The sequence below is a fragment of the Kluyveromyces marxianus genome, chromosome 2 (genome assembly GCF_001417885.1).
Source record: "Kluyveromyces marxianus DMKU3-1042 DNA, complete genome, chromosome 2".
Classification (NCBI taxonomy): domain Eukaryota; kingdom Fungi; phylum Ascomycota; class Saccharomycetes; order Saccharomycetales; family Saccharomycetaceae; genus Kluyveromyces; species Kluyveromyces marxianus.
Window position 1 is genome coordinate 1531329 of NC_036026.1, and position 22750 is coordinate 1554078.

Below are 22750 nucleotides of genomic sequence, written 5' to 3' on the forward strand. Positions count from 1 at the left end.
TACTAACAGAAACTTTTCGATATGTATATACATGCTGCTGTTATAACATTAATATAGATTTTTGTTATATACTACTTTTGAATGAATTTTTTTAGTTATTATCACATGAAAGATCAAGTTTACCCAAAGGTTGTCCCATTTTAACCTTATCCCCAACATTTACGTTAAATTTAAAGCCTTTTGGAGCTTCAAAACATAGAACAACGGTAGATCCCAACATAAAACCTCCCATTTCCTCTCCCTTAATCAAAGGAACACCACCCAACACTTTACTAGCATTTTCGTAAGTTGCTTCGTAGCAAGTATGTGGTTTACAGTGTCTTTGTGTCTTTTCGTTGGTGACAAGCTCTTTGTCGAAATTCAATTTGATAGATCCGACATTAGTTGCACCAACAGGGGTCATGCTGAAGAAACCATGTTTCCAATGTCCCAATAATGCTACACGTTCATTTAGAACAAATAAATTTGGGAAGTTTCTCTGGAAGTATGGCGCTACTGAGAATAATTCACCGGGGAAATGACGGCGAAGTTTACAAACCCAGTTAACTGGGGAGTGGTAGTGATGGTAGTCACCTGGGGCTAAGTAAATGACCGCGAAATATAGTTGGGTATCTGTAGACGACATCTTTTGCTTCACGTAGTTTGGAGACAAATCACCTAATAGGGTCAACGTTTTTGAGGCGTTGTGATCAGTAATAGCTTGATTTTTCTCTCTTTTATAACTGAAAGGTTGTAAGTGATCTTCATCTTGCGAACCTGGTGTATGGCCTATGATATCGTTAAGGCTATAAGGAATATTATTAATTCTTGCAAATTCTCTGTGACTTTTATCATTTTCGTCATCCTCCACTCTAGTCTTTTCACTGCTAGTATCAATGTTACTTTCGACAGAGTTGGCTGATGTAGAAGGGGTTAGTTGTTCTTCCGATTGGGTTCTTTGCATTAGTGGATGGCTATGGGTGCCCAAAAATTCTCTGACAGAATAATTGAGTCCCTTCACCTGTTCGATGTGACCAAATTGAGGGTCTATGGTACCAAACTGAAGTACCTTACCGTCGCTGGGACAAACAATAACGTTCTCGTCATAGTCGATGGGTCTTGTTTCTGGTTTGATAGTCCGGTAGAAGAATTGCGATAAGTTCTCATAGTGCGTTAGATCTGGATCTTCCATTTCCTCCAGGTTGGCATCGAACAATGTAGCATATAGTTTGTAACTCCAAGGTCTTACCCATACAGGAAGGTTTAATGAGTTTACCTGCCCCCAAAACCGTGATATGGCGTTCAACGGTAAAGTGCTATAGCAGAAAAACAACCAATTATTATTGAATATGCTAATTTTGTGTTTTCTCTTCCCATCTTGCTCCTCTCCGTCTTGCTCCTCTCCATCTGCCACCTCGAGTCTACGGAAATATCCTTGGTTTAGCAAGATACTACTAACGACTAATGTAACACCAGTAGCAACAACCCATTTCATCACTCTCTTTTTTGTATTCTCCGGCTTCACAATAGGCCCGTGAGACATAAACCGCTGGCTAAGTAACATCCTAGTCTTGTTACGCAAACGAAACCCACTCACACGCTGTGGAACCTGTGGCCACGACATCCTGGACATAGGTAGAGAAACGTTCTTCGAAATACCAATCATTTCTGGTTCTTCGTACACAAAACTCTTTCCTCTATGTCAAACTACTAAAAATAATATCTTCTAAGCCTCCAAAGACTTCTGTTGAATTTCAAACCAGTATATTAAACTTCCTGTCCCGTGCCTCTATCGTTTCAAATACCTGATATTCGTCTGTTATCCAAAACTTTCGAAACACTTTACTTCTATAGATCTATATGTTCGTTGTTATTCTACTAGAAATCAACATACTGTATTTATATAGATACAATAAATAATATTGAATATTTCATATGAAGAACGAGCGATGAGGTGAAAAATGTGAAAAAAAGCAGAATGTAAAGAGATCTGCGATGAGACGCGATAAGGAAAAGGGAGGGGTGTAATATGTAGAAGAATGGTTTCTTGTTGATACGGGGGGTTGTGACTTGCTCGTGTGTTTGCTAGTGTGTGTGGCCCTGCAATTTTCAAGTGTTGATAAGTGATGCTTATTGGTGTATCTGGGACTTTGTATAGCGAAGTGGAAAATGTTTCGCGAGCATTGAAGGAGATTTATGGAGCAGACTGGCTCGACGAAGCTGAATGCGGTGACTGGGACGCGTTGTTGGATGTTGCGACCAAGAATTACACGCGCTCTTATGTTGTAAAGGGGATAAAGACAATGGAGACACTGGAAAAGCTTCGGAAACGGCCGTTTTTCGTTCACATTGCAGTGGATTGTCCTATTAAAAAGCGGCTGGAGAATTGCAGAAAGGAGCTGAAATGTGAGAGTCTGGAGGATGCTATATCGAGAATGGATTTGAGCGACTATTCGCGGATGGACTCGCTTGTTTCTGTGAATGAGCGGGCGTTAATTAAGGTTGTTGTTCACTCCGACGTTCAGTTCGACTTGTTAAAAACTCAACTGCAAGGGCAATTGAGCCCTGTTATAGACTCTGAATCAACTACTGCGCCGCTCAGACCCACCTGGGACACTTATTTTATGAAACTAGCAAATCTTGCGGCTTCCAGAGCCAACTGTATGAAACGTAGGGTCGGATGCGTTGTCGTTAGAGATTGCCGGGTTATCGCAACTGGTTATAATGGAACACCGAGAAGCATGACGAATTGTAATCAGGGTGGATGTCCTAGATGTAATGAAGGCGAGGACAACTCGCTGAGTGCGTGTTTATGCTTACATGCAGAAGAAAATGCGCTTTTGGAGGCCGGAAGAGATAGAGTCGGACCAAACGCTATTCTGTACTGCGATACCTGCCCATGCCTCACATGCTCTGTGAAAATCGTACAAACCGGTATCAAAGAAGTCGTTTACTCTCACTCTTACAGGATGGACGAGCAAAGTCTCCGCATTTTGAAGGATGGGAACGTGATAGTTAGACAACACAAGTTGGTCGACGAGCGCACCATAATTCATGTCGGAAGACAGGATGCTGCTGGACAGAAGTAGACTACTCGGGTCTTTGAATATTACTAAATGTTAGAGAACATATATACTCATAAATATACTTATAGGTTACAGTGTCCCTGAGTGGTAATTCCCTCAAACCTCTTTGAACTCATATGGACCTGGTCTTTGTTCACAGTCAAATGCGAACTCAACTAGCAGCTTCTCATCTTGGAACAGTTGACATTCAATCTTATCACCTGGGTGCAATTCGCCAACTCCAGCAGGGGTACCTGTCAAAACAATATCACCAGGTTCCAAAGAAATCATTGTAGAGATGTGCTGCAAAATTTTGTCCAGTGGGTTTAGCATCAATGAAGTGCTGTCGTTCTGTCTCAATTTACCATTGACAGAACATGAAAGTCTAAAGGAGTCCTGTAAGTTAGTCTTATTAAACAATTGTTCTTTTGGAATAAAATAAGAAATAGGACAGAAGGTATCGAAACCTTTACCAATCGTCCATGGCAAACCCTTCTTCTTAGCCTCATCCTGAACATTTCTGGCAGTTAAATCAAGGGCTAAGGAGACACCTCTGATTGAGTCCCAAACTTGTTCTGGACCAAACTTTTCCTTAGATAAATTACTGAGTGGTTTATCAACGACTAAAGCCAATTCTACTTCATGATGGATAATAGTTCCCTTAGGAATGTAAATAGGACCTGGATTACTACCGTCTTCATTCAAGCCATTGAATGTGATCGGTGTAGCAGCGTCTGGACTCAATCTGGTCACTGATTCTGGTCCCATTGGTGTCACCACAGATGACGTTGGTTTCAAGAAGAAAAATGGCTGCTTTGGAACGGCATTATTCAACTCTTTGATATGAGCTGCATAATTACGCCCAATGCATATGATCTTTCTTGCATCTTTCAAGTATTGGTATGACATGTCCTCAAATATTTAAGCTATTATATTTGCGATAGAATTCACATCTACTACCACTTCTGACTTGTTATTTTCATTGCGTTAATCTGGTAAAGTTCGAGGTAAATTGTTTAGTCATATCCATAGCGCACATAATTTATCTAAGATCTACAAAACAGATAAGTTGAAAGTGGAGCTGAGAGAAATAGAGAAAAAGGGAAAGCGTAAAAATAGAGAGAGAGGAAAGCTTGTTGTTTGACGAATAAAATCGTGCGGTAAGTAGAAAACAAGTATTAAGAGTGTTTGTAGCAGGTTAATGGCTTTTTAACTCGTGTTTTTTCTGTCATTAAGAGGTGTTAGACATACATGTATATTAAATAGAAAATGCATATGTGTATCAGTTACAAAGGGAATAATTCTAAGACTAGGTCTACTCTTATTCCAGAATCAAAAGCAGAATGTGTGTTATAGTGCACAATTATTGTGTTTAATATATGGCATTATTATCACTTGTGAGGATTTGTTACGATTTGTGCATACTTGTTCAAGCGTCCGATTCGCCCATATCCTCGGATCTATGACTCAGTTCTCTTGGGTTAACACCATTTCTTTGAATATATTTTGTATTTAGCACAGTATGTTCCAGCATATCACAGAGCTGCAAAGCAGATTTCAAGTCCTGTGTTATAAGTGCTTGCTTCAAAGAGTTGATAAGTGAAGGGTTACCCATGGAATTATTGCTATGAGGAGAAATACCTGTTAAGGATGCCAAGCATGCCGTTAGATCGTTGTACTCCGATTCATAGAAGGACAAGTCTGCCTCTATCCTCTTGATGTACTCCTTCTTGCGTTTTCTAAATCTTGAGGCTGCGATTCTGTTTCTTTCCAAAAATTCTTGTCTCTTACGAGCTCTATCAGCTTCAGTATCACCTGCATCTGATCCCCCGTCATAAGTTGGTTCAGAAAAGTTATCTGACTCATTTGGTGACGATTTGGGTTTAGACTTCGATGTGCTCACTTTGCGCTTCTTCGTACCAGATTTATTCTTCAACGAAGTAGAAGAAGATGCGGTAGCATTATTGGTGCCATTAACGGACGAAACATTCTCCTTGTTGTCAAATTCGGTATTCACACCATTTTTCTTGGATTGTGTACGTGTTCCGCCTTTATGTTTCGCTACACTTTTAGGATCATCATTATTGTAGACACCTCTTGTCATTCCGTCCGAGTTTTTCACCTGCCCTAAGGTTATATCTGGAGAAAGCACAAGCTGAGAAGCCGAATTTGATATAGCGGATTGGGTCGTGTTAGAATCGACAGACATAATATTTGAATTATTTGGAGAAGAGTTAGGACTTTTGTTATTTGGGATGCTATCGTCCTTAGCTTGATTGGTCAAGGCTCTACCGTCAATATTGGTATTATTCATATTAATGTTATTGTTCGTACTATGACTGTTATTAGTGGTATTGTTCGTATTAGTATTATTGATTGCATTGTTGTTGTTATTATTATTGTTGTTGTTTGTGTTCGCTACAGGGAAAACGGGTCCCCTTGGCATGTTCAGTAGGGAGTTCAACATTGGTGAGAACCTCCCAGGAGTCAAGCCAGTAGACGAAGTTAGAGCCACTGGTATAGCAGACAAACCGTTTGTGTTTGCAACAGCACTTGTGCCGTTATTGCCATTTCCGGTCCCATTGGAATTCATTAGTGCTGGGGTTAAGCCTGACCTAATATTGGATTCGTTTGGGGTCAAACCAGTTTTAGGAAGATTCAGATAAAATGCTCCTGGAGAAGTTTGTCCTTGAAGTACGTTTGAGATAGCTGTGTTTGGGGATAGGGTCAAGGGAGGCAACCTCCTGGAGCCACCAGGGCTTAGTATAGGAGGTGATTGTATATTTGGTGGTTTTGCTTGCCCCGGACCCATGCCACCAGCAACTTGTCCTGGTGCTTGCCCAGCACCAGCACCAGCACCACCGATATTCATCAGCAATCGGCTCTTGCTATCCAAAAGGGGCGCATTAGCTTGTCTAGCACCCGGACTTGGCCCACCAGGAATAGCACCGCCAACTGACACACCATTCGCAGAACCATTTGGAATGACACCGGCTACACCACCTTGCTCAACGCTTTTATCAGCAAGTCGTCCGCCCAGCGTGGCTTTCTTCGTTGAAGCAAAACTCTGCTCAAATGGATTGGGCTCCAAGTCAAAAGCAGTCACCGGCTTTTCGTTGATATTCATTCTTTGTTTTCTCCTTCTCTTAGATCAGTCTCAAGTTTCTTTCCAAAAACAACGGACAAAAAACAAGCGCAAGCCTCACTAAAGCTACTCGATTTCTATCGAGATTCACCCACACGACCTCCTATTTGCTCAAAGTCACAACTGATCTTGTCTATAGACTGTCGTGCTCTTCAACTTTCCCAATTTATTTTTGCATTCTTTGGTATTGTTATTCTACAAAAGTCTTCATGGTGTCAAATTTTGAACTTTCACAGATTTTCCATGTCTCTAACAAAATGAATATGAAAAAAAAAAAAAATCAAAATCGCAGGAAAGCTCATCTCAATGAGCACTGGTTGTCTGAGCGCCGGCACATGAGCCTGCTTTTCGAGGTTGCAGTAGTTCTGATTTTAATATTGTACATTAGATATGAGATAGAGACGTATATATATACATATATATGTGACGATATGACGAGTATGGCTAGTGTTGCGGGATGCGAGAGAAACCAAAAGAAACAAAAACCTTTGATAGGTAGTAGTGGTAAGTAGTTTTAGACTTTAGAGTGAGTCAAGGCCAGCAGCTTGCACTTACACCTTTTTACCTGGCTTCAAACTGCACCATTCTCTTGGTACGTGCCTTTAGCAAGATACGGTGACCACAGTTCTTACAACGGACTGGGTCTGTTCTCGAAAGCGAAAGTCTGCTCGAGCATTCTGCACAAATGTACTTCAAAGTGGCAGTTCTGCTCTGGGCTGCACCAGCAGCAGCAGCGTCCAAGTTGGTTGGGATCTGGAAACCTTCGTGAGACATCTTGATGTGTATGTGGGTGGGTGATCTCCAATCTTGATGTGACAAATGTTGAGCCAACTATTATTGGCTATGTGATGAGATTAAATGTTTAATAATTTCGCTTTTAGACATTTCATGCGGGAAGGCTTTAAAAAAAAAACAGAAATAGTATATGTAGGTATAGCCGGGTAATATACCAAACAGAAGCAGGGGAAAAGAAGCACCCACACACCGCTTATTTGATATACTAAAGTAGGGTAACAACGTGACTCTATGTCTCTGTCTCACTTTCTCTCTCTCTCTCTCTCTCGCTTACTCGCTCGAGATCAGGCTTTAGCGCAATGGCTATCTTTTAAACACTTATTTATTACTACACGGATGGCTTTTATATATATATGTGACTGCGGGTTTGGAGACATCTCTGCACCCTGTCTGCCATGTTCTTCTCATGTTCTTCCAACCCAAAATTGTCCGTTCGTGCCCATATCCACGGTTTTTCTAATTTGACGCGACAATATTACACCAGTATCGTAGCGCTGTCTGTTCTTCTTGTCCAAGTATTCTTGTAATTTCTCAATGGCAGCTATCAATTTACGTCTGTCCTCGAGAGTGAGTGTTGACTCCTGCTGGAACTTGTTGAGATATTCGATTTCTTTTTTCAGCTTGGTGCATTTCATGGAAAGAACGTTGTAGTTCTTTTGTAGTTGCTCGATATTGACGTCTGAACCAGAAGCGGTGCTGGAATTTGATGCAGCACTAGATACACGCGAGCCGTTTCTGGAGCTCGGTTGGCTGCCGACATGCACCACGCGGAATGGGTTGCTGAAAGAACGGTTTGTTGGGGAAACAACTGAACTTGTCTTCTTATTGGTGGTGGACGAAGCAGATGCTGGGGAGCTTGCTGGCTCTGGGTATGTCTTGGACTTGCCGTTCTCTCTGGTTATTACATCAGCTTTTGTTTCCTGCTCGAATTCGTCTGTACTGGTAGATGCGTCAATCTTTTGGGATGTTCTCCTGACGGGCTCGGACTTGAATTCTAGTGTTGGTTCGGACACGGACACAGAGTCAGCTACAGGATTGGGTTTCTTGGAAGTCGTTTCTGGAGGCACCTCATCAGATTCATCTTCCTTTGTAGCAGTAGTTGTAACAGTAGTAGTGCCGGTGGTAGTAGTACTAGTAGTAGTATCAGTAGTAACAGCAGCAGCAGTGACAGTACTAGTGGCAGTTATAGGAACCTCTGTTTCTGGCTTGACTTGATACTGAACGGGTTCCTCTGTCTTTTCTTCCCTGTGGTCGGTCTCTTCTCCTTCGCTAGTGATCGCGTTTTGCACAAACTCGTCAACCTGCTCCGCAGTCAGTTTCCTTAGTTCTGCATAATCGTCATCGTCATTATCATCCTCAAATTCTTTTTCAGACGCTCCCTTTGTAGCGCCAGTAGTATGATCCGTTTCACCGTCTTGAACATCCGACGCTCCCTCTTGCATCCTCAAGTTCTTTTCAATCATCTCATTCATCTCACTAATCTCTAGTTCTATCTGCGACATTCGCTTCTTTACCTGATCAGAATCCATCTTAATAGTATTACTTCCGTAATGTCCTATTCTGTATATCCTGCTTCAAGTGTCACAAAGGCTATCACTCAGGTCCAAAACACGTTTCTGTTTACCCCATTCTTTGTACTAAATAATAATAATACTAATAATAATAATAACATCTTTTCTCTTATAAATGATTTCTACACTATTTTGTATCTAAGCCTTTCAAATACATCGCAGAAATGAAAGGATAGGGAACTAGAAAAGAAAACACGATAGTTCCGTTCTGAAACAGATATTGTTAGTTTATTGCTATACTCGTGAGTTTCCTTAGAAACTTATTGAAATGGACGAATTCCCTTCTTCCAGAACAAACCACGGTGCTGTTGCTGTTATGCCATCAATAGATTACGATGACCAAAACACATTACTGTCCCCGCCACATTTAGATGCACAAATATTAGAAGACGACGAGAACTCAGTGTTTTCTGATTCAAGTACCATTGGAGACTTGGCTCAGAATGGGTATGTCAACAGATGTCCCAGGTTTGCAGGTGGAAGAATAATCATTTTCGCTTCGATTATGCTTTCTAAGGGATTCTTCGCCTGGTCGGATCAACGATCTTTCTCCATGTTCATTGAAAACCGTAGGAAACTCGACAAATGTCTCGATTCTGGAACTGGCTGGCCCTTGTTCCATTTCGTATCTATAGGGTTCAGATCCTATTTCAACAAGAATGTCCCGGTGAATCGAATCTACAAATACAAAGTGGTCGACAACGATAGCGACGATCTGAAGTCACTTAAGCAACAAAACAAGGAGCTAATTTACAAGAACAAGAAGCAATCCCTCTATAAGATAGAATTCTGTAACATATTCCGAAATGTTGATAATAAGACGGAGACGGTACGTCACAAATTTGTTTGCTACAAACCAGATGGTTCAACTTATACTGTAACGTTGTTAAATACTGTCGGAAGAAGGCATACGGATTGTTCAATTTTTGAGCCCGTTACAGAAACATCTTTAAACCTCCGATGGCAGGGTACCACTGGGTACACTTCAGTGTTTGGTGCAAATGATTTTAAGTTGGTGGTTTTGGATGATGACATACCACATTTAAGTACACATACTGGACAAGAAATTATCGACCTCAGGCGACAACCAGATAGCAACAGGAGACCTGAATCCAGAATGCCAGTGTGGGGAATGTACTCTAGAGTTACAACAGTGCTACCTATTCCGAAACGGCGTGTACTAAAATTGGCAGCGTTCGAAATAGGAGAAGTAGAAGAATCTGAAGAGGTTCCTTTTACCACTGAAGTCCTGACATGCATGTGCATGTACTTACACGAACTTGAATCTCGTAAAGAGAGGAGAACTCCTTTGTCAACTTCTATGAATACAATGCCTTTTGGTGACTTTGTAATTTGAAATTTAGGTTGTAGTGGATCTCTACTACAATACATTGTTGTTTTTTTAAATAGTATTTGAGTAAGTTTTGTCCTTCATAGTGTCGTTTTTAATCTTAATTTAATATTGTGTTATTATTGTTTTATATAGTACACACACATAACAAGAATTCATATAAAGATCAGATCTAAGTTATATTAGCTGTCGACTTGTTTTTGTTTCAGTTTGTTTGTTTGTTTGTTTGTTTTATTTGTTCTTTATTTTGCGAGTAGGGGCTTCCGAGATACCTACATCTCATCACGAAGATGAAACAGTCGTATAGACAGTTCTAGTCTTTGTGTATGTGGTAGCCGCGTCAACTGACTGAGTGCCAGATATTTCAACTGTTGAATAATATTCATCATTATCAGTATATTCGTAGACTACTTCACAGTAACCATCAGTAGCCGTAGTTTCACTCACCAAAGACGTCGTACTATCTTCTTGAGCGGCTGTAGATGTGATGGTTGCGGATGACTTCCCAGAAGATTTTCCTTGAGAATCGACATCAGAAGAGTCTACTAATGATAATGTAGTGGCGGAGTTTGAACTTGGGGAGCTAGAAGGACTGGAACTGGCTGGTGTTGGTTTACTTGGTTCCGTAGCGTCATTCTCAGAAGAGTCTTCAGTAGTTGTGGGAAGTGACGAAGTAGTAGATACCGTAGACGTCACAACCGCTTTCTTAGTTGTGGAGGTCACAACATTGTTCTCTAGTGTAACAGCCTCGACAACAGTGGTGGTATAATATAGAGTTTCAACATACGTTGAAGCAGGCTTGATAGTAGAAGTTCTAACTTGATAACTGTACACAACACCGTTGGATGTAATAAATCTGACATCGGCCAAAGCTGTCGAGAGGGAACCCAAAAGAGAAAGGAAGGAAACAACTGCTGATTTTTTAAATTGCATTTTTGTCTTTTATGTTTATGGTAATAATGAATGACTATAGGTTAGAAGTAAAGATGCTCGATAGCGTTACTTTAACAATTTTTAAAAGACTAGCACAAAAGGGAAGGACTTGTAGTTAGGATTATTTGAAGACTCTTCAAAAGTATAGCTCCACAGGGAAAACAATTAGTAGCAAATAAAAAAGGAATGAATGAGTGCAAGCACTTGGTTTGACTTTAGTTTTCTTGGTAGTTGAATTTTTTACTCTATTCTCTTAACATCTAATTAATCCATATAATAAGAATTCTCATGCTGGTTATTCGACTGTTCATTATATCTGCCTTTTTATATGCTTCTTAAGAGCAACCGTCAAGAAACTATCATCGCAAAATTCGCTCAAAGAATAACAGATCTTGGCATCAAAATAGGGAGATATTGCTGGGTTATCAACAAACCAGCATTATTTCAAGTTTTCTGGAATACGTTAAGCCATAGAATCTCAATAAATATCCTTATTATGTCGTTATATTCACGTACTTTTTTACCATCTCTTATGTTTACTTGTTTACTTTGCTAGACTTTTGAATGTTTACATGTAAACATTAAAAAACCAGCATCAACACTTTTCATACAAAAAAAAAAAACAAACTATGGGACAATGAAAGAACGAGTTTCCCTTACAAAAAACGTTAGACATATAGCCTAGTACGGTATAAAACGCCTAACAGTACATGTCCATGGGATGAATGCAGGAGGGGTCCATGCAGGTGTATCATAGCATGTTTTGTTACAGTTTGTTCTATGTCATCATTATCTACTTATTTAATTTTTCAGTTGCCAATTTAACGGAAAGTGAAAATTAAACGTGCAGTAGAAGCTCTACATACGCTAACGTTTACCCTTTTTCTTGGACTTTCGCTTCTTTTTCTTCGTTTGTGTTTTGAGCTCTGAATTTTCTAGTTCATCGGTATTGTGGTTGCTTTCCCGGCTAATGTAACCACTGTCGGAAAGCTGTTCATTATGTTTGTAGTGTAAATGACCTGCAGATGATTTTGATGCTGCCCTCCTCATCATGTATGCAGGAGGGGTGCCGAACACGAGATAATACTCGCAGAATGGGCAAAGTTGCCTGTTGCTCAATGTGCTCTGTAGCAAAGCCTTGAAATTGGGTACGGAATGTGGTGTCTGTTGTGGATATTGATATCCGTCTTTAGACCCATGAGAATTATTTCTATGACAGGCACATGAGTTTGGATTCGTATCATGATGCATGCCGCTCTTGTGATGTAAACGATGAGGATCCCCTTTATCAGTAAACTCATTTTTGAAACCACTGGATGGAGAAAATCTGGTATTAACTCCATTTTCATGTTCGAATACTATTTCATGTTCCGTAGATGATATAGGCCCCGCTTGTAGTGTTGGAACTTGTACATCCAACTTGGCTCTCGGCAGATTGTTTGAAATATTTAGGTTACCATCGCCTGTAATAGACTTATCGCCATCGCATGAATCCTCTTCTGATGAGTCGCCAATTTCCTGTATTCTCCCACGGTCTGGGTTCAATATTCTGTCTTCAGATCCTTTAGCGCAGACATGGTAATTTCCCTCATTGTCAAACTCTATTACCTCGTAGTCTTCATCCGTTTCTTCGCTACGGTTTTCATCACTGACATTCTCATTGTGAATCTCACGCTCATCGCCAGGCCCTTTTTCAGAAATGCTTTCACTTGGTGCAAAAACCGGTTCTAGTTTACCATTATTGTCCTTGAATATAACTTTCATCGATTTCTCATTTATTAGATCTGGGTTATCTTGTAGATGAGTAGAGAGTATCTTAGTTAACGCTTTAACGCCCTCCTGCATCATCACACTGAAGTCTATTGGCCCATTTTCGGAAACAAACTCTATAGATGCGTTCCCATTTCCCATTACTGTGATATAGCAGGCGTCTTCTTTGTTTGTGTTTCGTCTCCACGACTGAGCTTAGCAAACTCTAGTAGTACACTTTTGAATCTACCTTTATAGTGTTGTATTTCAGGCATTTCTCATCTGCATTTCAACACCTTCATCTCCATCTCCCATCTACGTGGAGTCCGTTAAAAGAAAAGCTTTAATGAATAGAATAAAAAGATTCTTAATGTGTCACGTGATTTATTTAAACTTCGCTAATAATGCACAATTTCAACAATGTTGGAATGAATGTTGCTCAGATATACGTATACATACGTGGAACTAAAGATATTAGATTCTAATTCGGCTTAGTTACGTTTCAATGTTCTCTGTTTCTCTGCATTTTGAATCACTTTTTCGTCGACAAATAGACCCTTCTTTCTTCTGATGGAATTCATGTGCTTTCTGGCTATATTTTCTTTGTCAGCGAATTCACCCATCTCTTCGAGTTCTTCTTCTGTTTTTGGCACCCAGAATGGATCTAGATCAATCGTTTCAAAACCAGCAAAGACCAATTGAGGTTGTGCTGCACCTGAAGTCTTTTTTCTAATATCTTCACTGAATCCAAATGCCTCAACAACAGGAATGCGCGCTTCAATCTGAAAGAATGGCGTACCCTCTTTGAGTTCTTCAGAAGTGATACGACCTCTGCGTTGTTGAACAACGGCGTAAACTTTACCCAAAACATCTACAGATGCTTGGATATCACAAGTATACATAGCCCACATTAATCTTGGGGACCATTCCATCATGGCTTGATGGGTAAGATCTCTGGTCTTAGTGATCAACCTACCAGAAAAGTTCGGAACAGAGGTCTGGTATCCAGTTTCCTCTATCTTGTCCATTTCTTCGTTTGTCATCTCTCTCAATTCATCTAGTACTATGCACATACCTTGAACTTGTTCTTTAGCCAAAGGACCTTCATTAACAGCTAGTTCGAAACCATTTAAAATAGAGTACTCATACTCAAACTTTCCTGTTCTTCCTATGAGATTAGAAATGCTGTTTGTGTTATCTACAAGAATATTTGATCCAGATTGTTTGGGTCCAAATGCAACAATATTGTCCACATATTTTTCAGATATATCCAGCCATTCGGTTGCATCATTTTGCTTCTCAGCTTGTTCAAATGCACTCTTTAATGCATTCAGGATAATTTGTAGTTTTTCTTCTTTATTTTGTGGGCTCACCGTTTCATCATTTAATTCCTTCAATACCTGCTCATGGTCCAATAATAGCTTAATAACGACCTCCGGTAATGGTAAAACTCTGAATCTCATCTTCCAATTGGCCAAGTAACCCTCTGCATAACCTCTACCGAGCTTGGTACTGACAGGACGGTCTAAATCAGGAACCGAAATGAATGTCTCCTTATATGGAATAGCTGGTTCAGAACTAGTGATTTCAATTCCAGCAAATCTCTCTCTTAAATCTTTTAAACATCTTTCAAGATGGAGTTCACCTGCTGTACACAAAATATGTTCACCGTTGTCTGTAACATAGGTTTCCACACATGGATCGGCTTGATTTAACAATTTTAGTCCATGTACCAAGTGATTCATCTGTGTAGGGTTAACAGGTTCTAAGGCAACCTGAACAATAGGCTGGGTGTGAAGATGTACACCGGCAAGATTCACCCCAGCAATCCCTGGTTCAATTAAAGTACCATTTTTCAATAACTTTCCTGCTAATCCACCAATACCCACAATATTACCAGCGGGACACTCTTCTAGAGGAACCAAATCTCTTCCCATGAACAAGTACAAGCTTGTTATTTCCGCAGTTTGAATGTGCTCGGTAGGGAATGCTGGATTGAATTTAGGTCCAAGAACTGATATCTTCGATCCTACCTTCAATGTCCCACTATAAAGTCTTGCAAAGGCTATAAGAACTTCGTTGGAATCTTCCATATCCAATTCCTCTGAGAGCTCTTGTTCAGCATTTGCAGAAGCGTCATTTTCCGCTGATGCAGCTGCAAATGGGTCTTCATCTGTATACTCAAATAAAGACGCTAAAGGATCATTAGGATCGATATCTTGAGGAACAAATTGAGGAATTTCACCTTCCTTTTCTCCTGTAGACAAGTTTGAATGAAGCTTATCATCTTCGTCTTCTTCATACTCAAAGTTTATTCCCAAATCGAAAGCAGGTGCAGGCTCTGTAACTACCTTTATTTCATCATTATCCGTGCTTCTAGACAAAAGTTTGGATTTTATAGCATTTGCTTTAATGACATCTACATCTGGTGTAAGAGTTGAATCTGCTGCTCTAGCAAACAAATCATCGTCATTATCTTTGTCTTGCTTGGACTTGTGGTTGGTTTCTGGTTCCGGTTGATTTTCAGCTAGCCTTAGCTTTTCGAGATTGCTTTGCATTTCTGCCTGTTTAGCAATCTTCATTGCTTCTTCACGCGCTCTTCTGCTTCTTTCGATAACGGAATCGGTATTTTGAGATCCACTTAAAGATTGCAATGGTAGCTCTTCCTTTGGAATAGATAACATCTTTGATACATAAGCACTTACTGGAGCATGCTTATCACACTTTTTCATTCCTTCAATTAACTTTTTGTCTGCCAATTCGTAACCTACAGAGTTACCAAGAATGGAGTCAATTCTTTCGTTCTGAGAATCAACTGGAGAAGGCAAGTTCTCAACTACGCTTAGAAGCACAGCAGTACTGACTGGAATCCATTGACCCATTATAGTTCTTAATAATCCTTTGTGGTCCTTTGATCTTAGGTCCCGTGGTTGGATTGTAATGTTTAAAGCTTTCGTAATTTTATTCAACATTTCGGAGTCATGCTGATTCAAAACATTGTCGTAAATCTTCCAAATATTATCTAGAATTAAACTAACAAACAATGGTTTTAGGTTTCTTCCCTTTAATCCTTTGCTGTTGATAATTTTTTTAGTCTTAGGATCCATATAGAAGTCCCCCCATAGAACCTTTTGTAAATTCTCTCTTTTAGCACCAAGCTTTTCTTCATAGAATTTGGCAAATCTTCCGATATTGAAACCCCAACCATCAACTGCAGAGGCGAAGATGACGTTGTTATCCATAGGATTGAAATACAAGTCAGAATCATCCTTCTCTTCATACTGCGCATCGACATTTTGCTCTAAACGTTCTCTCCATGATTCATCTTCAAGTGATCTTTCACCTGCATAAAAAGAGCCAATGACTGAGTTAACTTGCTCAATAACCTTTGATAAATGTATATACGCTTCCTGTGGAGTCAATTGAAGTTCTGAAATCAACCTATCGATTTTGTTTAAGACCAAAATTGGTTTCAATTTCTCTATCCAACATTGGCGTAAAACGGTGACTGTTTGAGAGCACACACCTTCAACCACATCTACAAGTACGACAGCACCATCACATAGTCTAGATGCAGCGCTAACCTCACTTGAAAAGTCAATGTGGCCTGGGGAATCAATCAAATTGATTAAATGCTCATTAACTAATGGTTTGTCAGAGCCTTCTTGCTTGCGCAGGACTCTGAAATACAAGGAAATGGCACTAGATTCCATAGTTATTCCTCTTAACTGTTCATCTGGTCTAGAATCCAAATATCTAACTTTCCCAGCAAGTTTTTGGGAGATGATCCCGTTGGAAGCTAATAGGGAATCTGATAAGGATGTCTTACCATGATCGACATGCGCTAGAATACAAATGTTCCTAATACAGGATGGATTTTGCTGCAAACGCTTTGAGGTTTCAGGTCCGGCTCGAGACATTATTGACCTCTGTAACTTGTTCTTGAGGCGATGTTCAGCCTTTGGATTATGCGCCTACTAGGTGCATTCTGTGCTCCATGTAATGTGACCATTGAAGGTGCTAATATATTCTATTCGTTCATTTCAGATTTCAATGGCAATTACTTAAAAAGAAAGAAAAAAAAGGAAGCTAACCTAAAGAATAGCAGATATGTCATCGATGAGATGATGTTAAACGGGTTGGAAATTCCATAGTTGAAGTTAAGTTATAAGCTAGGGAAGGAGTGTCGGGAAGCTGTACTGCGATAGAAATGTCCAAAGTTGGAGGGGATGAACCACTGAAATGTCCTTTGTGTAATAGCCTTTTACGGAGGTGTTTGATCCAACAGAACTACGGAATAACAATTTGTATCAATGAGGGTTGTCAGTACCCTTTCAACTCAGAAGAAGTGATTGACAATTTATCATTCGTGTCTGATAAAGGTATACTAGGTGCTGCCAAACGTAGGCTAGAGCATGGAGAACAAAAGTAAAATGAAAGCGGTAGAGATTGTAGGTAAAGGACTGGTTGTATTTTTGGGTTAATATCTACGTAAAAAGTATAAAAACATGATGGAACGCGGCACGTCTACATCATATATTTACATGCATGTGTGCCATTAGTATCAAATATAAATGCTAGGCATGAAATTAAACGACAAAATGAAATGAAAATGGAAATAGAAGAGAAAACTCATAGCTTCATGTCAGAATTGAATGTTGTGTAACCGTTGCTGTCGATGCTGACACTGAATTCTAAGTCATCATCTGTACTCATATCCCAGTTTTTGTACAGCATCATGATTGCGAACATGTTTCCTAAACTTCCGATGAACAATCCGTCTAGATAATGATTCAACCCTTCGCACATTGTATTCGAAAGCGTGTACATTAGTACTTGGCCTGCCACGAAAAAGAACACACACAATAGTATCGATCCTGTGGCCCAATAGTTGTTCAATACTTTCACCGAAACAATTATCAAGCAAACAACATAGATGAATAGAGCTAGCGCATTTATGACGTACATGACAACGAATACTCCAGTTGCGTTTGTCGAGGTATTCGAATTGCCTTGTAACCAATCTTTGAACGTAACGATGCTAACCATGAAGTTCAGCAAAAATCCGCAGCCGGCCATTCCATACATCAGGAACATAGACTTTAGAGTACCATCCTCCCACAATCTAAACCCTAGAAGGCCAAGCACTGACATAATCCAGCAACAAGCACCCGCTAGACCTAATTGCGCAGCAACTAAATATGGGTAAGAGTCCGATCCTGGAGGTGAAACTCCGCAATCCACCACCAATGTGATCACCGTTAAAACAAAGCACATCTGGAAAAAAAAGGAGTATTCGCTCCGGCCAATTGCCGTCACCTTTTGCCTCACGTTGAATATAATAATCATCAAGAGGAATAGTGTCAAAATATTTATAAATGCATTCCCGATTTCATATATGATCGTATTCGCGACGTCGATCGATCTAGCATAGCAAACTGGCAATATCCCGAGATTTACAACATCTGCTTGCGAATTCTTGACAGTAGTTCCATTCGTTAATATAACCTGCTTAGTAGACTTGACTACAGCACAAAGTGGAAGCGGTGTTTTCGAGCATATCTTGCTGAAATCACCAAATGACATGATACACAGAGCTCCTCGCGTACACAAATAGCAATGATGCTAATCAAATATATGCAATTTTTGTATCCTGGTAGAATAAAACCTTTCCCTTTCGATATTGATGCTAACACAATCTGTAACAAGTATCGTTTGTTCTATACCTTCTCTCTCTTCGGAACTACTGGATTTTTCACGTCCTTTTCCCAAATATAGAAAGTATATTGGGGACTTCACTATTTACCTTTTTCTTGTTTCTTTCCTCTCCTACATTCTTTTGTGTTTTTTTTTTTTTACGTGTGGCGGACTGTTTCCCGAGCGACTTCAATATTCCTTACACCCGTACATTTATTTTTAATTTTTTAAAATTCCATGTTCCATCCGTGCACCATTATACTCGTGTCGTCTTTACGGTATTTCTGTAAAAGGAATAATCTGTCAGTCAGACCCTGGTGTGAGTCGACAGGAGGAGAGAGAGTGAGAGTCCTTGCTTCCACGCTTGTTCCTCACTGTTTCAGTATCAGGCAGGAAAAACCAAGCGAACCAATGCCCCCAATGTGCGATTCTACCACGAAGTAGGCTAGCCCGGCACTGGGAGGCTGTCCAGTCGATGGTTCCTCTCTCCACCTACTGGGCTCAGGTCCTCTGCCCAGCCAGGCAGGCCTCTCTGCCTCTCTGCCCCTGCCTACTGGGAGGACACCACCGCAACTAGTCTCTGCAATACTGGAATGACCGGGCTCGATGGTTTCTCAGGTTCGTGAAACACGGATTGGCATCTGCTCCAACATTACCATTAATTTTTCAATGTATACAAAGAACTACATACTAAAGGCTTTAATAGTTGTCTACTGTACAGTTTCAATATTGTTTTAATATCAAGAGACCGTAACTCACCAGAGATCAGATCAGTCACAATGGGTATGTGCGACTTAATGGTTAGCCAGCTATTTAGAGATGGGGCTTACTGAAATAATTAAGGTGTGGGCGTGAGGATACAAGACAACATGAAAGTGGTGGGAGTTTAATAGAGTAATGACAACAGGTTAAGACAACTCGAGGGGCAGTAACAACGTATTATAACTATCACATGTATGATCATTAGTACCGATATCACTAAGTTCACCGTCCTTGCAATCATTACAATTGTTGCAATAGTGTACAATATGACAACTGAACAACCAGAGTGAGTAAATGAAAGTAGGACTTAAGAATATACCATATTGAAATACTGCAAGACATGGCGTCTTCCAAGAACATCCATCCACTTTAATATATCGCAAATGAATTTATTTACTAACAATTTTTACGCTAATTTTGTCTCACAAAATTAACGGTTTCCATAAACAGTTAACGTTCCAAAGACCAGAAAGACTTATTGTAAGGGTAAGGCTTGTCGTAAGCACTCCCAACACAAGGTTACCCAATACAAGGCTGGTAAGGCTTCCTTGTACGCCCAAGGTAAGAGAAGATATGACCGTAAGCAATCCGGTTTCGGTGGTCAAACCAAGCAAATTTTCCACAAGAAGGCTAAGACTACCAAGAAGGTCGTTTTGAGATTGGAATGTATGTCTTGTAAGACTAAGACCCAATTGGCTTTGAAGAGATGTAAGCACTTCGAATTGGGTGGTGAAAAGAAGCAAAAGGGTCAAGCTTTGCAATTCTGAGTGTACTTTTGGAAGAATCCAAAAATATGTTATTCATTTGTCAACTTTTTTTAACTTTTCTATAAGTATCACGAATTCACATATACTCTTACCATTACAGTTTAATCTCAATATCTGTCATTTGTACATCATATTCCCCAGTGCCTATGTGCCTACTCCTTTAATCCTTTTTTTTTTTTTTTGAAACAGCAGTAGCAGGCCCCGGAATCTCCATCATATTGGATCGTGTTCCTCCTCTCCTTCTCTTTATATTTCCCTTTCTCTTTCTCTTTCTCTTTCTCTTCCTATTTCAGGAGCTGGTGTTTCCAAAGAAAAATTGAAAACACATGAAATCAAAACTTGTTTTGGAAATCAACGAAAAAGGTATGGTGTAACTAGAATTAGAAGCTGATCAAGTATATAATAAAAACGTTTAATAGTGTACAATTTTTTGAGGTCTGCAGGTAGATAAGATGTATGGAGGAGTTCCTGATCAGAACCAACAGTATTATCAACAGGCTTCTAGTCTGCAGAACGACTACTCACCTAATAGGAACACGACCTTTTCTGAACCAAATCCAGCAATGTTTAGCTCGAACTACATGAAGCAACAAGACTCGCAGCATTCGCTTCAGCAGCAACAACAGCAACAAGCATACCACCAACAACAGCAGCATCAACAACAGATGCATCAGCAGATGCATCAGCAGCCCCAAGTTCATGGTAACAATAACAATCAGCTTTTCTCTAATGGAGGTTTCACCGATGTTCCAAACCTGAACTATCCTGCCACACCGCCACCTACCCAGAGTATCTACTCTCATAACAATAATTCCAATTCTAAGGTGTACCAAACAGCTCCGAACGCATCGCCTGGCCAATTTTCGGTGAATAGTGATTCGGGACTGTATATTCCACCCACAGTTCAAAAACAACAGCAGAATATGCAGCAGAGCCCTGTTAGATCAGTACAACAACAGCCTTCTTCGTCTCCCTTTGCTCAAAGCCAGGTGTCATCCAGACCGCAGTCACCTCAACACAGTCAATACCAAGTTCAGTACCAGCAGCAACAAGCGGCCCAACAACAGCAACAACAACAAATGGCCCAACAGCAAGCTCAACAACAACAACAGCAGCAACAACAGCAACAACAGCAACAACAGCAACAACAGCAACAGCAACAACAGCAGCAACAACAACAGATTGGTATAGGAAATAATTACTTGTACTTCGAAAGAAGACCTGATTTGCTAACCAAAACTACCCAGGATAAAGCTGCTGCCGTGAAGTTGAAAATAGAAAACTTCTATCAAAGCAGTGTTGGCTATGCTATTGAAAGAAATCAAAGAAGATTGGAATTGGAATCTGAGTTAGCATCTCAAGATTGGTCTGATGAGCGTAAAAGCAGACAGCTTGCTTCTCTGGGTAAGAAAGAGTCGCAATTCTTAAGGTTGCGTAGAACTAGACTCTCATTGGATGACTTCCATTCCGTTAAAGTTATTGGTAAGGGTGCATTCGGTGAAGTTAGACTAGTTCAAAAGAAGGACACAGGTAAAATATATGCTATGAAAACGTTACTAAAATCAGAAATGTACAATAAAGACCAACTAGCTCACGTTAAAGCCGAAAGAGACGTGTTGGCTGGTAGCGATTCTCCTTGGGTTGTCTCATTATATTATTCCTTCCAAGATTCACAATATTTATACTTGATTATGGAGTTTTTGCCTGGTGGTGATCTAATGACAATGTTGATCAGATGGCAAATCTTCACTGAAGATGTTACCAGATTTTACATGGCAGAGTGTATTCTTGCCATTGAGGTCATTCATAAATTAGGCTTCATTCACAGAGATATTAAACCGGATAATATCTTGATAGATATAAGGGGTCATATCAAGTTATCTGACTTCGGATTAAGTACTGGGTTCCACAAAACTCATGATTCAAATTATTACAAAAAACTTTTACAAGAAGATGAAGCCAAAAAGCAACAGCAACAGCAACAGCAACAGCAACAGCAACTAAACCTGCAGAAACCTCAGATTCCAAATGAAACATCTAATACAAACAGAAATACGATGCTTGTTGATGCTATTCATTTGACTATGACCAACAGACAACAGATGCAAACGTGGAGAAAATCTCGTAGATTGATGGCATATTCTACTGTTGGTACACCTGACTATATCGCTCCAGAAATTTTCCTGTACCAAGGGTACGGTCAAGAATGTGATTGGTGGTCTTTAGGGGCTATTATGTACGAATGTCTAATCGGCTGGCCTCCATTCTGTTCTGAAACACCTCAGGAAACCTACCGTAAAATCATGAATTTCGAACAAACGCTACAATTCCCAGATGATATCCATATATCATATGAAGCAGAGGACTTGATTAGAAGATTATTGACTCATTCCGAAAACCGTTTGGGTAGACATGGTGGTGCAGACGAAATTAAAGCTCACCCATTCTTCAATGGTGTGGACTGGAACACGATCAGACAAGTCGAAGCTCCATACATTCCAAAACTATCAAGTGTTACAGACACAAGATTCTTCCCTACGGATGAACTAGAAAACGTTCCAGATTCTCCAGCAATGGCACAAGCTGCAAGACAAAGAGAGCAAATGATGAAGCAACAACAAGGTGTTCCACAATCCAATGCTAAGGAAGACTTGCCTTTCATTGGTTACACGTACTCCAGGTTCGACTATTTGACAAGAAAGAATGCCTTATAGACACGAAATGATATTGGATTCTCCAGTATCACAGAACATATAAATAAACTGTATATCTCAGTAGCTGGCTAGTAAATACGACACAAAAAAGGTAACCATTTCCACCATTTCCCCATTCTTGGCTCTTCGTGCCAAAGAACGGTAATATTGAAAAACCTCAATCTAACCTCGCATATTTTGTTGCCGTTAAACAAGGAAAGGGTAAAAACTTGAGTGTGAGCA

General features: G+C 40.0%; 13 protein-coding genes across 13 annotated transcripts; 4 read left to right on the plus strand and 9 right to left on the minus strand.

Annotated features, from left to right (window-relative positions):
- Positions 1-91: 91 nt before the first annotated feature.
- PSD1 (phosphatidylserine decarboxylase 1) lies at positions 92-1645 on the minus strand (the record flags this gene model as incomplete). The annotated part of the gene is made up of 1 exon (XM_022818391.1): positions 92-1645. One exon carries the CDS (start codon positions 1643-1645, stop codon positions 92-94), a length of 1554 nt encoding a protein of 517 aa, XP_022675063.1.
- A 460-nt stretch (positions 1646-2105) lies between these two features.
- On the plus strand, positions 2106-3068 carry DCD1 (deoxycytidine monophosphate deaminase; the record flags this gene model as incomplete). Its single annotated transcript, XM_022818392.1, has 1 exon — positions 2106-3068. The coding sequence occupies one exon, from the start codon at positions 2106-2108 to the stop codon at positions 3066-3068; it is 963 nt and encodes a 320-aa protein (XP_022675064.1).
- A 93-nt stretch (positions 3069-3161) lies between these two features.
- FMP41 (Fmp41p) lies at positions 3162-3953 on the minus strand (the record flags this gene model as incomplete). Its single annotated transcript, XM_022818393.1, has 1 exon — positions 3162-3953. One exon carries the CDS (start codon positions 3951-3953, stop codon positions 3162-3164), a length of 792 nt encoding a protein of 263 aa, XP_022675065.1.
- A 520-nt stretch (positions 3954-4473) lies between these two features.
- SKO1 (Sko1p) lies at positions 4474-6171 on the minus strand (the record flags this gene model as incomplete). The annotated part of the gene is made up of 1 exon (XM_022818394.1): positions 4474-6171. One exon carries the CDS (start codon positions 6169-6171, stop codon positions 4474-4476), a length of 1698 nt encoding a protein of 565 aa, XP_022675066.1.
- Positions 6172-6750: 579 nt separating this feature from the next.
- Positions 6751-6963, minus strand: RPC10 (DNA-directed RNA polymerase core subunit RPC10; the record flags this gene model as incomplete). Its single annotated transcript, XM_022818395.1, has 1 exon — positions 6751-6963. The coding sequence occupies one exon, from the start codon at positions 6961-6963 to the stop codon at positions 6751-6753; it is 213 nt and encodes a 70-aa protein (XP_022675067.1).
- A 425-nt stretch (positions 6964-7388) lies between these two features.
- BNI5 (Bni5p) lies at positions 7389-8513 on the minus strand (the record flags this gene model as incomplete). Its single annotated transcript, XM_022818397.1, has 1 exon — positions 7389-8513. One exon carries the CDS (start codon positions 8511-8513, stop codon positions 7389-7391), a length of 1125 nt encoding a protein of 374 aa, XP_022675068.1.
- Positions 8514-8823: 310 nt separating this feature from the next.
- On the plus strand, positions 8824-9912 carry KLMA_20757 (uncharacterized protein; the record flags this gene model as incomplete). The annotated part of the gene is made up of 1 exon (XM_022818398.1): positions 8824-9912. The coding sequence occupies one exon, from the start codon at positions 8824-8826 to the stop codon at positions 9910-9912; it is 1089 nt and encodes a 362-aa protein (XP_022675069.1).
- Positions 9913-10188: 276 nt separating this feature from the next.
- On the minus strand, positions 10189-10839 carry DSE2 (Dse2p; the record flags this gene model as incomplete). Its single annotated transcript, XM_022818399.1, has 1 exon — positions 10189-10839. One exon carries the CDS (start codon positions 10837-10839, stop codon positions 10189-10191), a length of 651 nt encoding a protein of 216 aa, XP_022675070.1.
- Positions 10840-11706: 867 nt separating this feature from the next.
- IBD2 (Ibd2p) lies at positions 11707-12750 on the minus strand (the record flags this gene model as incomplete). The annotated part of the gene is made up of 1 exon (XM_022818400.1): positions 11707-12750. The coding sequence occupies one exon, from the start codon at positions 12748-12750 to the stop codon at positions 11707-11709; it is 1044 nt and encodes a 347-aa protein (XP_022675071.1).
- Positions 12751-13079: 329 nt separating this feature from the next.
- Positions 13080-16508, minus strand: RIA1 (GTPase RIA1; the record flags this gene model as incomplete). The annotated part of the gene is made up of 1 exon (XM_022818401.1): positions 13080-16508. One exon carries the CDS (start codon positions 16506-16508, stop codon positions 13080-13082), a length of 3429 nt encoding a protein of 1142 aa, XP_022675072.1.
- A 712-nt stretch (positions 16509-17220) lies between these two features.
- CHS7 (Chs7p) lies at positions 17221-18174 on the minus strand (the record flags this gene model as incomplete). The annotated part of the gene is made up of 1 exon (XM_022818402.1): positions 17221-18174. The coding sequence occupies one exon, from the start codon at positions 18172-18174 to the stop codon at positions 17221-17223; it is 954 nt and encodes a 317-aa protein (XP_022675073.1).
- An 890-nt stretch (positions 18175-19064) lies between these two features.
- On the plus strand, positions 19065-19814 carry RPL42A (60S ribosomal protein eL42; the record flags this gene model as incomplete). Its single annotated transcript, XM_022818403.1, has 2 exons — positions 19065-19068; positions 19498-19814. The coding sequence occupies 2 exons, from the start codon at positions 19065-19067 to the stop codon at positions 19812-19814; spliced, it is 321 nt and encodes a 106-aa protein (XP_022675074.1).
- A 452-nt stretch (positions 19815-20266) lies between these two features.
- On the plus strand, positions 20267-22528 carry CBK1 (serine/threonine protein kinase CBK1; the record flags this gene model as incomplete). Its single annotated transcript, XM_022818404.1, has 1 exon — positions 20267-22528. The coding sequence occupies one exon, from the start codon at positions 20267-20269 to the stop codon at positions 22526-22528; it is 2262 nt and encodes a 753-aa protein (XP_022675075.1).
- Between the last annotated feature and the right edge of the window lie 222 nt (positions 22529-22750).